Source organism: Olea europaea, unplaced genomic scaffold (assembly GCF_002742605.1).
Source record: "Olea europaea var. sylvestris unplaced genomic scaffold, O_europaea_v1 scaffold722, whole genome shotgun sequence".
Classification (NCBI taxonomy): domain Eukaryota; kingdom Viridiplantae; phylum Streptophyta; class Magnoliopsida; order Lamiales; family Oleaceae; genus Olea; species Olea europaea.
This window is the reverse complement of record NW_019265623.1, coordinates 459,988-474,698: the sequence shown is the minus strand read 5'-3', so window position 1 is coordinate 474,698 and position 14,711 is coordinate 459,988. Positions and strand designations below refer to the sequence as shown.

Here is a 14,711-nt window from a genome sequence, read left to right as displayed (position 1 = left end):
TTTTTTGGTGTTTTGAGGTGGTGTTGTGGTGATTCTCAAAATTTTAAAAAATTTTTTTTTTTTGTTTTTTGTTTTGAGAAACTAACAAAAAGAACGCATTTTCAACAATTTCAAAACAAACACTCAAAACACAAAACTCAAAATGAATTCAAAACTCAAAACACAAAATTGAAACACAAAGAGAACACCCCCTAAGTCTCTGTATACCACTTCTGCTGAGGAACGAGAAATGGTCTGCTTTTTATTTTCCATGATACTGGGGAGTTACCTAAGAATATGCAGAAACCAATCATAGATTTCCTGGTGTCTGGACATGAGCCCCAATCAGAATCTGAAAAGGCCTCTAACTGGAGAGAGGATGAGGAGGAAAAGAACAAACCCTGTCCAGGATTGGATTTAAGATAATTTAGGAGATGATGCGTAGCTTTAAAGTGAGGTCTATGAGGTTTAGCCAAAAATTGGCTGATTTTGTGGACAGCAAAAGTGATGTCTGGTTGGGATAAAGTAAGATAAAGAAGGCGTCCAACTAGTTGTCTATATTGAGAAATGTCATATAGAATTTTACCTTCACGTGCATTAGAATAGACTTTAGGATCCATAGGGACAGATATGGGCTTGCAAGCTAGATATCTCATGTCTTCAAGAAGCTGGAGAGTATAATGCCTCTGAGATAATAATTGGCCTTTGGCTGATTGTGCAATTTCAAGACCAAGGAAGTACTTCAGAGGCCCCAAATCCTTGAGTTTAAATTGTGTGTGGAGAAAACCCTTTAAAGATTATATCACCTGACTGTTTGGACCAGTGACTATTCCATCATCCACGTAGACTAATAAAGCAACAAATGAAGCACCAGATCCTTTGGTGAATAAAGAGTAATCTACCTTAGATTGAACAAAGCCAAATTGAATAAGTGCTGAGAAAACTTGGAGTACCATTGTCTCAAAAGCTTGCTTGAGACCATATATTGATTTGTGAAGTTTACAAACCAATTTCTCCCCGTGTGTGTGAATTTCCTTTGCACATCATAACCAAGTAGAAGATCCATATATACTTCTTCAAATAAATCTCCATTAAGGAAGGCATTGTCACATCAAGTTATAACAAATGCCATTTGTGACTTGAAGCAAGTGCTAACAAAACTTTAACTAGTTTTGCTACATGTAAAAAGTCTCTTTGCATCCTTCTTGTTGTGTATGTCCTTTGGCAACTAAGCGTGCTTTGTATCTTTCAATGGTACCATTTGATTTGTATTTGATTTTGTAAATCCATCTACAACCAATAGAATGTTTCCCGCTGGGCAATGAAGTGACTGACCAAGTTTTATTCGATCCCATAGCATCCAATTCAGCTGTCACGGCAACCCTCCATTGTGGAAATTTCACGGCTTGATGATAATGTCAAGGTTCAAATTGGGATGAAACATTTAGGACGAAGTTTATGTGAGTATGAGATGAGGAATTATAGGACAAGTATTTAGATATAGGATATGCACTGGTGCATGGAGGAGTTTCATTATTCGAATATTTCTGGTGCAAAAGATTGCAATGAAATTCTCTTAGATAGGAAGGAGGCTTTGATGTTCTAGTAGACCTTCTTAGGGCAGTTTTATCTAGAAAAGAATTGGAATGTTGTGGATCTGCATCTGAAGTTTCAAAATTATCATTATGGGAAGCAGCTGGAATATCATTATGTGTGCTATGATGATTGGAAGGTAGAAACTGAGGGATGGGAGACTTTTCAAGTAAAGGAATTGGCAAGACAAGATCAGGGAAAGGGTCAATTAACTCGTCTGAGGAAACAACAGAATAAAATGGAAAGATTCCGTCATGGAATAGGACATCTCTGAATACGAAGATCTGTTTTGATGCAGTATCATATAATCTATAACCTTTCATACCTCGTGGATAACTAAGAAACACACAAACTCTAGATCTTCGTTGGAATTTGGTTCTATGAACAAAGAGTGTCGATGCAAACGACAGACACCCAAACACCTTGAAGTGAGAATAGTCTGTTGAGCGTTTGTGTAGGACTTCATAAGGAGTACTGTGTTTGAGCAAAGGAGAGGGTATTTTATTGATACGGTAGGCTGCAGTAAGGACAAACTTACTCCAAAATTGAATTGGAACTCTGGATTGAAAGTATAGTGATCGTACAACATTGAAGAGATGTTGATATTTCCTTTCTACAGCGGAGTTTTATTGTGGCCTCTCAACACATGAAAATTGATGTAAGACGCCTCTATTATTGAAGAATTCAGCAAAGGTCAGCTCGGTGCATTATCAGATCTGAACACGTTGATTTTGGTATTAAACTGTGTAGATATCATGTTAAAGAACTTTAGAATAACAGTATCAACATCAGATTTTTGCTTTAACAGACAAATCCATGTAAACCGAGTACAATCATCCACCAAGGTTAAGAAAAATCCGTGGCCAGCATGAGAAGGAACATGATAAGGTCAGCTTTATTCAATCTAGATACATCACAATGCGCCAAGTCAAATGGAAATTGAGACATATGATTGTGAGAATCAAAAGATAATCATCTTTCTTTTGCAAGGGGACAAATGTAACAAAGATCAGCTTTATTCAATCTAGATACATCACAATGCAAATGGTGTTTCAAAGTATCTAAACGTCAGAAGATAGACAAGCCTTCTATGCCATATATGAGCTGAAACGGTATTTACATATGTTGTAGAGAAAAAATTCAGATTGTTTTTTTTATCCAGAACATAGAGATCTTCAAACTTATCACCCTTGCCAATCATCTTCTCGGTGTTGTGTTCTTGGATACTGCTGCAATCAGGAAGAAAGTTGATCGTGAGATTTGATCCACAAGTGAGTGCACTTATAGATATCAGGTTAAACTTGAATCGAGGAACTTATAAAAAATCCTTGAGGACAAGCATAGAGCTCAGTCTAATGTCACCAGAGTAGTTCACTGGGATTTGAGTATGATTTGGTAAGGTGACCTTGGAATTTTAAGAAGGTTTCATAGAATCGAAAGCATCAGCAGTTGAACATATATGCCTTATAGCACCGGAATCAACTATCCAATATTGAGTAAATGAAAAGATAGAACTCAAATGCAATTGAGATTCAAATACCTGCCATATAAGTAGTAGTAAAATCATCAGTAGTTTTGACAGGAGGCCAAATAATTTGACAGCATAGACATGAGATGTTGGTATTGGTTGGAATTGAGATTTTGGACAAAGCTCCCCATTTCACTTTGTTGTTCATTCTGATTTGACACCTGATTAATTGCAATGTTGTTGCTGGTATAGGCTGAGTTATCTCTGTCTCTTACTTTGTAACCAGGTGGGTAGCCATGAATCTCATAGCATCTATCAACCGTATGGCCATGGAAGTTGCAATGGGTACAAAAAGGTCCCTCTTTCTTCTATCCTTTGTAACCTCCATTGTTGAATCATTTCGATTACTACCATTGCTATAGTTCCAGAATTAGGAATTCCAGGGCGTTTAGCATTATATGATTTAACAGTAAACGTCATACTTCCAACAGGATCTGAAGTACAACCAACTTGGCTAGTGATCTTCCTCTGATCTTCTTCTGGCGAGATTAGAGCAAAGGCTTTATTTGTAGACGGTAATGGATCCATGAAAAGTAATTGTCCTCGAACTTGTGAATAAGAATCATTTAGTCCTATAAGAAAAGACATTACGCACTCAATCTGATAATAAGAACTAGGATTCTTAACACCACCACAAGTGCATTTGCTACAAGAACATACAGGCCTATAATTGCTTAATTCTTCCCATGTAGTTTTCAGTTTTGTAAAGTATATGCTAACAGAATTTTGATCTTGAGCTAAACTCATCAATTCATGCTTTAGCTGGAAGATCCTAGGTTTATATTTCAGTTGGAAACTTTCTTTAAGATCAAGCCATAATTCATGTGCGGACTCAACATATATAATACTAGCAGAAATTTCCTTAGAAACAGAATTCAATATCCAAAAAATATCTACATTGTTATTTCTAGTCCAAGAGCTGAGGACATCCGAATCAGTACCTTCAGGCTTTTCAATTGATCCATCCTCAAATCCAAGCTTGTTTTTCATGGACAATGCGATCAGCATCACTCTACTCCAGGAGGTATAATTTTCTCCGGTGAGGCTGCGAAACTAGTACCAATCCTGGGCTATCAGAATGATGAAGGTAATATGGATTCGAAGTTTCATATAAGGTGGATTTACTTGAAGATGATCTCAGTTCAATATCCAAGAGAAAGAAAAGGAAAAGAAAGTGGCACCCTACGTTTGAACAGTTTTGAATTTTCTTGAGACTACTTACAGCAGATCAAGCAACCTGCTCTGATACCATATTAATGTTTGAAGAGAATAAATGGAAGAGAATACTGATATCAAGGTTTGAAGATTAGAGTAGAATCTGGAGAGAACAACCGTAGAGAAGAAATTCATTTCATGAAAACATGTATCATGTGTTACAATCCAAACAATATAAATCGACTGACTGGTGTTTAGAATTAGTTACATGACAGTTCAACATTAACTACCAACTATGACAGCTTATCACTCACTCACTCAAATTAACAGAATCAATTATATGATCTAATATATACCTTGATCGAATTGAGGTTGGGGGACCAAACTCGTTTGAAACGAACATGGAGTACAGAAGTGAAGGGAATGGACAGCTGAAGAACCACAGTGTCGCTTAGTGATAGAGGGAGAAAAATTGACGCTGATGATAGTTTGAGGACTAAAGTGGTGCTAAATAATAGTTTGAGGGAAAATTCAAGAAGGGCATAATTGAGGGACTAAGTTCGTTTTGACAGATAGCTAAAGGACAAAATTGATGCTGACAAATAGTTGGAGATCAGAATTGAAATTTGTAAATTGCTGGATCAAATTGACAGCCTTGGTTAGGCCAGCCAGGAGCAAAACCCCAAGTGAAAGGTCAGCTGAACGAAGCCAGCTAAGGAATAAGAGCTGGGGAAGAGTAAGAGAGCAAAAGGGACCCTCGCATAAGAATAACCTAATCACCAAAATGATGAAAAATATTAGTTATAAGACCTAATTGGACTGATACTTTGAGAACTAAACCTATTCCTGATAGAAGAATGATCAATATGGTACAAACCGTAGTTGGGGGAACAAAGTGGAGTTGACTAGTGATGGAGGCACAAATATGGTTTTAAGTGCTAATGTGAGGACTAAAATGGTGGGTACAAATAGTTGGAGGATCGAAATAGCTAGTTATTAGAGTTGGAGGGGCAAACTATCCAGTCTTAATAGTTGGAAAACCATAGTTGGAGTATGGTTATATTTATTTTAAAGCCTATTTTTCTCAGCATTATATCATCTTTGACATCCTCTTTTTTGACAAACTAAGTCTCATTGGTGATGAAATTAGTGTCAAATTTCTACTTTCATTTTCAAAAGTAGGCAAAAATGGCACGATTGCGTTTATACTTATCTTTGAGTCATTTTTATTTTGTTTTATCATTAATCTGTTAGAATTTTATGAAACTTTAAATCTCAAAACTAGAAAACCTAATTACTTTATTGCCAGGATCTTCCAGCTAAATTAATAAACCCAACAATCTCCCACTTGAGCCACATATGTTACCTGCTAAGTGTATAACATTATGACATCAAAACTTTTGCTATCATAGCCAAAAGCATCTCTGAACAGTCTCATCCATTGATTATATTAATATAGGATCAAAGCGGTCTTTGTTACAAATATCATAACTAAACCCTTAATGGTCATGTATATCAACACAATCAACATAGATCAAGTATGGATGTATTGCATGAAAATTACATGCAATGAAATCTAAATATCCCTAATTCCAAATGGCCCTACCTTATTCTTTAACGGGATCAACTATAAACTTTAGTTGGAGTGAAACTAGATCTGGAGCAAGAATGTCCCTGGTCCTAATCATTGTCAATTGTAATAGAAGAAATATGTACATATTCTTCTTCCAAGATAAAATCCTTAACCTTATAACCTTATCTCCTTCCGTAAACTCGGCATCGTAAAAAAATTGGACATTTTCTATTTTGAAAATTGACCTGATAGTGGATCTTAAAATTTGTAACCCCTTGACCTTTCAAATTATCCAATAAAGTAGTAACTGACAATTTTGGAGTCCAGCTTGTTTTTTTTTATGGCCTACAAGGCCTTGCCTTAACCGAACAACCCTAAATGTACAAGTGCTTCAAATTAGGCTTCTTGCCCATCCAAAGTTCATAAGGGGTTTAATAGTTGCTTTATTTGGAATTTTATAGAGAACTTAAGTTGCAATCTTTAGAAAGAGAGATTTTGCTGTACTGTGAGATGATTACACATTCCTTTAGGAATTTAGGAAAAGGCTCTGGACGTTGTTCTCCTAATCCGTCATAGTATTAACCACTATGGTAAGATCTAACCTAAATTATTTTATAAAGCTTGAACTTGTCTAGTTATTGAGATTCCTTTTGAATGAGATATAGTCATAATGAGAAAAATCGTCTATGAACGTAATAAATGACCATTGACCATTCTAAGAAGCCGAAAGGAATGTCCCATAGATATCCACATGAATTAGTTCTAAGACGTCTGAAGTTCTATTGACACCTAATCTCCTTATATTTATTTGTTTCTCATTAATGTAATTAACACAAACATTAAGGTTTGTAAAATCAGGGGGATCATAAGCCATTCTATTTTATTTTGAGATATGTGACCTAATAGCTTGTTCCATAATGAAGTGAAATTCTCATCAATTAATTTATGTTTAATACCATGTGAATTCACATGTAATGTTCTTTATAAGAGGCAAATGTATTAAGCAAATATAGGTTACATAACCAAATAAAGAACTGGCATCCGCAATAATTGAATTAAGCAAAAGATCAATCTGACTGTTTCCAATTAAGGAACCAGTTTAGAAAAGCTTCCATTATGGCCGAAGTTGGGAGGGCAAATGGATCAGAATGTGGTTTAATCTCAAAAGAGACTCCCCGGCAGCTTGAAAACCTTTTAATTTATTTTTTTTTAGATTTCCATATTTTCGCTTAAAAAATGAAATCAAAAGCTTAATAATGGAGGAAATTAATGTGGTGAAGAATAGACTCTGTAGGAGAGGCTTGCGCTTTTGCATGCAGCAGAGGCTGGATATTTATAGTCCCCGTCCACCCTGTAATTATTTTAAAAATAAATACTTTTTCCCAATGATTTTGGTAAATCAGATCATTGATTGAGTCAAGACAATTGCTTGCATTTTTTTATATACAAGAACTTGCCGCCAGTTGGCTCTCTTGCTTAATTCTTTTCAGCTTTTGCTGCTTCTTTTGAACTGAACCAAATGCAGTTTCCTTTTTCTTTAACTTGTTATTAGAGGTACTAACCAAGTAAGTATTTCCAGTTCTCTCTTACTTTAAACATTTTTCTTCTCTCACACAATGTGAAATGAGCTCATAGGGAGTCCATTCCCTTTTTGGCAACTGTAACTGACCTTAAATTAATCGAGTTGTGCAAGAAGAGAAATCAAAATCAAATGCACGAGAAAGTCATCAAACAACTTAAACTTTAATGCCTTTAATCTTAAAGCAAGACGAGACATCCATAATGTACTACTCATTTATGTTTTATTCAACCTTATTCTTTAACGAAGCCAAGTTCGCCAGAAGCGAGCTAATTTCAGCCCTATTGCTTTTTGGAAAGCTTTTTTTCAATTTCTTTAAGAAATCCCTTGGCATTAGTTACCTTAGGCCCCTGAATGTTAGTGGAACTCCATGTTTTATGATCACAAGATCCATGCGGTTTAAATGATTCCACTTATTTGAGTCCCTTTTTATTAGTGAAAATTTTATCCGTAAGAGCAGTGGATTGTTCAATCCTTAAAGCAAGGTCTAGATCCATGCCGCTAAGAACAATGAAAACGTTCTCATTCCAGTCCTTAAATTTTGATTCAAGCACAAGAATTGAAATGATGTTGGCAGAAATTGTAGAAGTTGATGGATTAACTTAATAGAAAACTTAAACCTAATTAACATGTTCACATGGAATCCATATTGGACAATCGATAATTTCAAATAATGGTGCGTCCCATCACAAGAGATCTAGCACAGCATTGAAATTTAATCTTCGGACGAAAATATCTAGTAAGTTGTAGTCTTAGTATAGTAATCAAATATTGACAATAAATCTGATCAAAGATCAAGTTTATCTTTGGACTAACTCATTGTTAACATAATGAAAAACATTACAATTGTCACATTTATTACCACGTGTGCAAATAGTTCAGCCAAATATTGACCTTTTATTTGGACCGGTGAATATTCGAATGAATAACATACACACAACCCTCCTAATATTCTAAATAAATTAATTTAGACAAGAGAGGTTACTTTGATAATATGTTACTTCAACTAATCTATTTTAAGAAATTAGTAATCTGAAATAAATATTAAGTACTAAGATTTGAAATTGATGATACCTTTATATTTTATTTTTATTTTTCTCTTCTGTGTCCGAAAGAAAAAAAATAATGGGGATAGAATTAGGGCGCTGCAATACCCAGCGGCAATAGGGCGTTGCCAACTTAACTGAACGCAGCTCGTGACGCCCTAACATGGCGTCGCAATGCTACGACGCTGTAGCAATACTGAAAAATCCCAAAAATTCCAAAATTTTGATACCTAGGATTTGAAATTCACAACCCAACGTTTTGTAAAACCAAAGTATGAATTTAACCCTAAAATCTTCCTTTAATCTCAATGGTTTAACATGGAGTTGGCTCTAATACCACTCGTTGAAACATCAAATCTCAAAACTAGAAAATATAATTACTTTATTGTCAAGATCCTCCAGTCAAGTCATCACGAGAATTATAAAGTGTGGAACATACCTTAATTCATTGGGAATATTTCTTTAATACTGCATCTTAATTCCGGATCTTGAATATTGGTTATTGATCATCTTAATTCTTGATTGTGGGTTTGATTGTAGGTTTTGGATCTTCTTCAATATGTTTCCTCTTGTATTATTGTGTTGATGTGATGACATAAAGAATGTGTCCACACCTTATTTGAATGCCCTACACCGAACAATTTAATTCTTTATTAAATCACTTTAATTAAGCTTAACTTTAAGATAACCTTATACACAGTTAATTATATATGTAAGCCCACGTAACAAATTAATAAACCCAACATAATTATGATTGAAAATAATATTTGTAGCATGTGGATGTTGTATGCTGTCATTGTTGACGAAGCTTACGAGTTAGTTGATATGTTATTAGTGGATGATGGTTGAAGGAGGACTGAGGCGGAGGATTCTATTCTAAGTGACATAAGTCTGGAAGACGATTCACCTTCTAGTTCTTTTCACTTACAACTTCCTCAGCCTTCCCATGTAATGTGACAATTGCTCGACGAGTCCTTAAGTCGTGCATTGGACTGGAAACTTGATAAAATGGAGTAGACTACTTGCTAAGTTGGATCAAAATTAATGCCTTTATTGTAACCTTGTGTGTCTAGAGGAAGAGATAGACCTCGTGTTCCAATGGGCCAAAAGAAGTGGATTTAAGGCACAAACAAGTGCGTGTTAGACCCTATAGATTACTCCTTGTTGGTGATATTTTTGTGTTTGGTTAAGTATAATTTTTGATATAATAAACTCTTTTAATATTTAGCCTGATTTAACAAAAAAAATGTTGAGATTTACCCCCTGTTTGGCCTCCATTATTTCTAAAATACATTTTTCTCTTTCTTCTTTTTAACTACATAGTACACATTCTCTAATAAAATAATATTACACGTAAACTCAAAACTTTTTATTCTTTTTTAACCATACATTCTTAAAAGATCACTATTTCAGAATATATTTTTTCAAAAAAAAAAAAATACTCAATTAAAATGGAGCTCAAACAAGAGGCTTATAAAATGTGCGGATAAAAAATATAAAAGTCGTAGATTTTAATAGATGTGATTAAAAGTACCAATTAACAAAATTACAAAACTAAAAAAATCCAACAAAATTGAAATAGGTAAAACTCCAATTTTTTTAATTTGATTTTCAATTTTTTCCCCGCTTGCTCACTAAACTAGCCAAACAAGAAAACCCTTTTTTTCTTATTATATCAACATTTTGTTTTTCAAACACGAACACCACTTCCTTCATCATCAGAAGGGGCAATGCAATTCTACCTCTCCGTTCTCACTCTCCTTAACCACTGCCTCCGGCTCAACCGCCACCATTCTATTGTGAGATTTTTGTTTTCTCGAAAAATTATAAGTTAAATTAACCTTATCATTATGGATTTATGCCAACTGCCAAAGATTATGCCAATTGAATTGTTTCGAAAAAATATCACTTCAAGAAACTTTACCTTTTGAGAAATGGATATATGTACAATTGTTGACTACTAATTGAATAATTTTGAAGGAATATTACTTAATCGCCTGAAGAATACCTACTCTCGTTGAGCAATGGATATATGTATTATTGTTAACCATTCATTCCCATTTTAAGAAAAATTCTCCACTAGCTTTTGCTATATATTTACTGTAGGATGCAAGAAAATCTAGAACGCCAGAAATTTTAGTCATTCTAACCCTAACCCTGATATATTTACTGTCGGATGCAAGAAAATCCAAAACGCTAGAAATTTCCCCAAATCTTTTTGTAAACAGACTAAGTACTGTACCTAATGAACTTTTGCACCGCATTTTATCATATGTAGATACAAAGTTCGTCATGGCTACTTGTGTTAATTCTCGGAGATTGCTAAATGTTTTTCATTCCATGCCTAACATCATTCTAGATTATTCCTTATTTAGGACAAGTAGCTACAAGGATTTTGAGTTAGATTTTACCACGGTTGGCCTTAGGCAAATAATGCTCCGAACTAAAATTTATTGATTTCAACTCAAATGTATTTTTGATTTCAGCAATAGTGGAATCCAAACAATGGTACGCGTGCAAATTGCAAGGGTTCCCGTGCAAATATCAATTTCTTTTGCATTTCTCCATATTGCAACATGCACCATTGTTTGGACTCCACTATTGCTGAAGTCAAAATACATTTGAGTTGAAATCGACGAATTTTAGTTCGGAGCGTTATTTGTCTAAGGCCACCGTGGTAAAATCTCAAAATCCTTGTATCTACTTGTCCTAAATAAGGAATCATCTAGAATGATGTTAGGCATAGAACCAAAAACATTTAGCAATCTCTGAGAATTACCACAAGTAGCCAAGACGAACTTTGTACATATGATAAAATGTGGTGCAAATGTTCATCAGGTACAGCACTTAATCTATCTGCAAAAAGATTTGGAGAAACTTTTGGCGTTCTGGATTTTCCTGCATCCTACAATAAATATATAGCAAAAGTGGAGAATTTTCCTTAAAATGAGAATGAAAAGTCAACAACAGTACATATATCCATTTCTCAACGACAATAGGTAAATATTCTTCAGGGGATTAAGCAATATTCCTTCAACATTATTTAATTGGCAATCAACAATTGTAAATATATTTATTTCTCAATGACAAAGGGTAAAGATTCTTGAGTCAAGTAAGTAATATTTCCAAGTTGGTTACATTCATATTTACCATGAAATCCCTGAATAAATTATATTCTAAGTTGGTTGCTAAAAGATATTAATAGAACAAATACATTTTTTTTATTTACCATTTCTTGTTTGACAGTCATATAGTCATATAGCGATTGGTAACGGTAGAGTTACATTCTGCTATATAATTTGGTTAAAACTCCTTTCGTCTTGCTAGTGAGATATTAAATAAAGATTGAACGGGATATGTTTCAACGTACAAAGACCGATAGAATTTCGACTTATTAGGAATTGACGAATTTTATTCTCTAACTATTTTATATAAGTAGAAAGTAGTAGTAAAAGTTAGGGAACTTTTAACATTTTCATACAATCAATACGCTCCATCCTTCATTTTTTCCAAACCACAAACAAGTTCATTAACCTTCTAGACACACAAATAGTCATTTTCCTATCCAAACTACAAATCACAAGTGTATAATAAATTCAAAAACAACAAATAAAAGAAACAACTAAAAAATGACTTGAATGAGAATTTGAGACTTACTGTAAGAGGAGAAAAAGAGGCGATTCACGTAAAAATTAGCAGACTAACAAGCAAAGCTGTCTGGCAATTCGTTCAACAGTGACGAACAAGCGTCAAATGTTAGGGAAATGAGAGTTTATATTAGGGTTTTTGAAATTTTGGACGTAATTTGCTAACATAGCTTTGTTGAATTATGATTTGGATTGTTGAAAATGTGTTTTTTTTTTTTTTTTTCTCATATGGTTTTGGAGTAATTTTAGTTTAGTTTAGATATAAGGCGAGGACACGTTGTGATCTCATTAAACTATAGGCCAATAATGATAAACCTAATTTACTTTCGATTGTTAGTTCAATAGATTGAACTGGTTGTAATTTGTATTGCTAAATTAGTATTTTTCTGAGAAAAGTGAAAACTGTTTTAATTAAAAATTTTAAAATGGTTCGATTCGATTTTGTGCGATTTTTTAAAATCAAAACTTAAACCAAACCATTTTGAAACGGTTTGGTTCGATTTGAGGGAAAAAACCACGGGTCCACGTGGACCCAAACCAGCAATTTCAACTCAATGGTTTCGATTCGATTTGCGGTTTCGCAATTTTTGTATGCAGCCCTACTTATAATGGCATATTAGTTTTAGGTGATGACGACTTGGCTTTCGCAAAATCAAGTAGATCTTTAAAAATGACATCTTCTGGTTTTCTTGTTTGGAGGAGGCTGATGATTTGACTGAGAATCCATCACAAGAACCCGACCCATTACTCCAATTTAGGGACAAAACATCCCAAGGAGTAGGAGGCAATTGGTCGATAGATTTGTTCGTAGGGGCTGGCCTCGTAAGTAGGCTTTTCTGCAACGATCGCCGAAGTAACCCTTTTTTTGTCACCAGAGCCAAGTTAATTTCTGAGGCTTTTTATGTGATAAGTTAAGGGAAAGTAGTAAGAGATTTTATGTTAAAATGGTTTTCATATTAATAATGTATTAATTAATAAATTTGTATTAACACTTGATTTGTCAATTTAAAACCAGACAATCTTATTTTTGAGTAGTGTTGTTAATAGGTACGATTTTAGTTAATTCTCCTTGTGTGTAATTTTTTTATATATTAGCTCGACTTGAAATTTTATTTAGTCCCGTTCCCGAATTCCCTCTTGAGACATAGTCATTAAAGTGGGAAAACTGGTGTTCTCAACTGATTTCATTGTGTTGACATGGAAGAAGATTAAGACATTTCAGTTATATTGAGTTGACCATTCTTAGCTATGGTTTGATCCTAAATTGACATGAGAAGCTTGAATTGTTTTTGAGGGTAGGAGAGAGACAAGAAATATTCAACATGTACACATCACTTGAGAAACCATTCAACCATGGGGAGTTGTAGGGTTGATAAAGTGATCCACCTAATCAACGAAGCAGTTGGTGCCATACAGTAAAAACTGGAATAATTTGGGTTCTCAAAGATGAAAATGGTGATTTCAAAATTTGGAGAGCCCAAAGAGGATGGCAGACTGGATAATATAAGGAGTGCAAGATCGGAACAACTTGACTCAAGCCCTCATGATCAATCGCAGATTAAAATCCAGCTTGTGACAATAACTAGAGAACTTATTAGAAGTATCCAATTCCTCTACCATTTAATTTCAATAATTAGATAATTATGCACATTTTCCCAGTTTCTCTATTAAAAAAAAAAAAAAAAATTCTAAATTTCACTATCAGGGTTCAACTCCTGAACCTCAAAAATACTTTTTCTTCATTTTTAATAAGTTTTAACTTCAAATTGTCAAAATTATCTCCTGTCTTCCAAATATTTAACATCCACATTCACTCAATCACCAACTTATTTTATCATCAATATATTTAAATCATAGTCTGATTTTCACTCAATCGTATTGTTGCTTATAATTATGATTTTTCCCCCCTTTGAACTCTCTTTTATTTTGTCATTGGATTGTGATAGATGTAATAAGTAGGCGTACTTTTGGAAAATCCAGAATCGATTTCCTGTCATCTCAGCTGGGCCCACATGAAATCATGTTTGTCCTTAAATGCAAAGCACTTTTCTAAAAGGCGCAGCAGAAATGCAAAGCCACTTACGGAAATGCCAAGCCAAGTGGTTTGACGCCTTATTTAGTAATCAACAGCAATCATTGACCACTAATGCGCGCCTAGGCACGGTTATATGCATCTAGGCGCACATAATTGACTTTTTTTTGAATTTTGAATTTTGAATTTTTTATTTTTAAAGTTAAAACTTAAATGTTAATTTCTTCACTTCGTCGGTTCTAAATTCAAAATAGTCGCTTGAAATCTTGAACAAAAAAAATCTCCCAAAAATTCCTATTTATTTACTATTTGATATTTACATTTAGAACTTATCTTTTTATCGAAAACTTTGGAAAAATGTATGAATTTCCTATAAATTTGTTTTAGATGTTAGGCAGGTAATATTTTTAATTATTAAACGATTTTTCGATTGATTAAAAATTAAAATAATATTAATATAAGAAAACACCTTTTTACGCCTGTGACTCGCCTGTCCAGAGCTTGGCTTCCACGCATTACGCCTTTTAGAACATTGATGCAAAGCAGCATGTCCAAATGTCATATTTGCCTTCATTTGAG

The 14,711-nt window shown here is 34.1% G+C and overlaps 1 protein-coding gene across 6 annotated transcripts in view; it reads right to left on the bottom strand.

The window, feature by feature from the left end:
• LOC111390859 overlaps window positions 1-14,711 on the bottom strand; it is a 20,424-nt gene that overhangs the window by 2,342 nt on the left and 3,371 nt on the right. For 2 of the 6 annotated variants that reach the window (XR_002701990.1, XR_002701989.1), the window contains 2 exons: window positions 3,113-3,672; window positions 566-2,801 (listed from right to left, as the gene is read on the bottom strand). Coding sequence is in view for 4 of the 6 variants with exons in the window: in XM_023015989.1 (XP_022871757.1) it covers window positions 3,356-4,108 (753 nt within the window). In the remaining 2 variants the exon portion in view is untranslated. Of the gene's footprint in view, window positions 1-565; window positions 2,802-3,112; window positions 9,748-14,711 lie in introns of those variants that run through there. The other 4 variants (XM_023015991.1, XM_023015989.1, XM_023015988.1 and 1 more) reach the window with 4 other exon arrangements.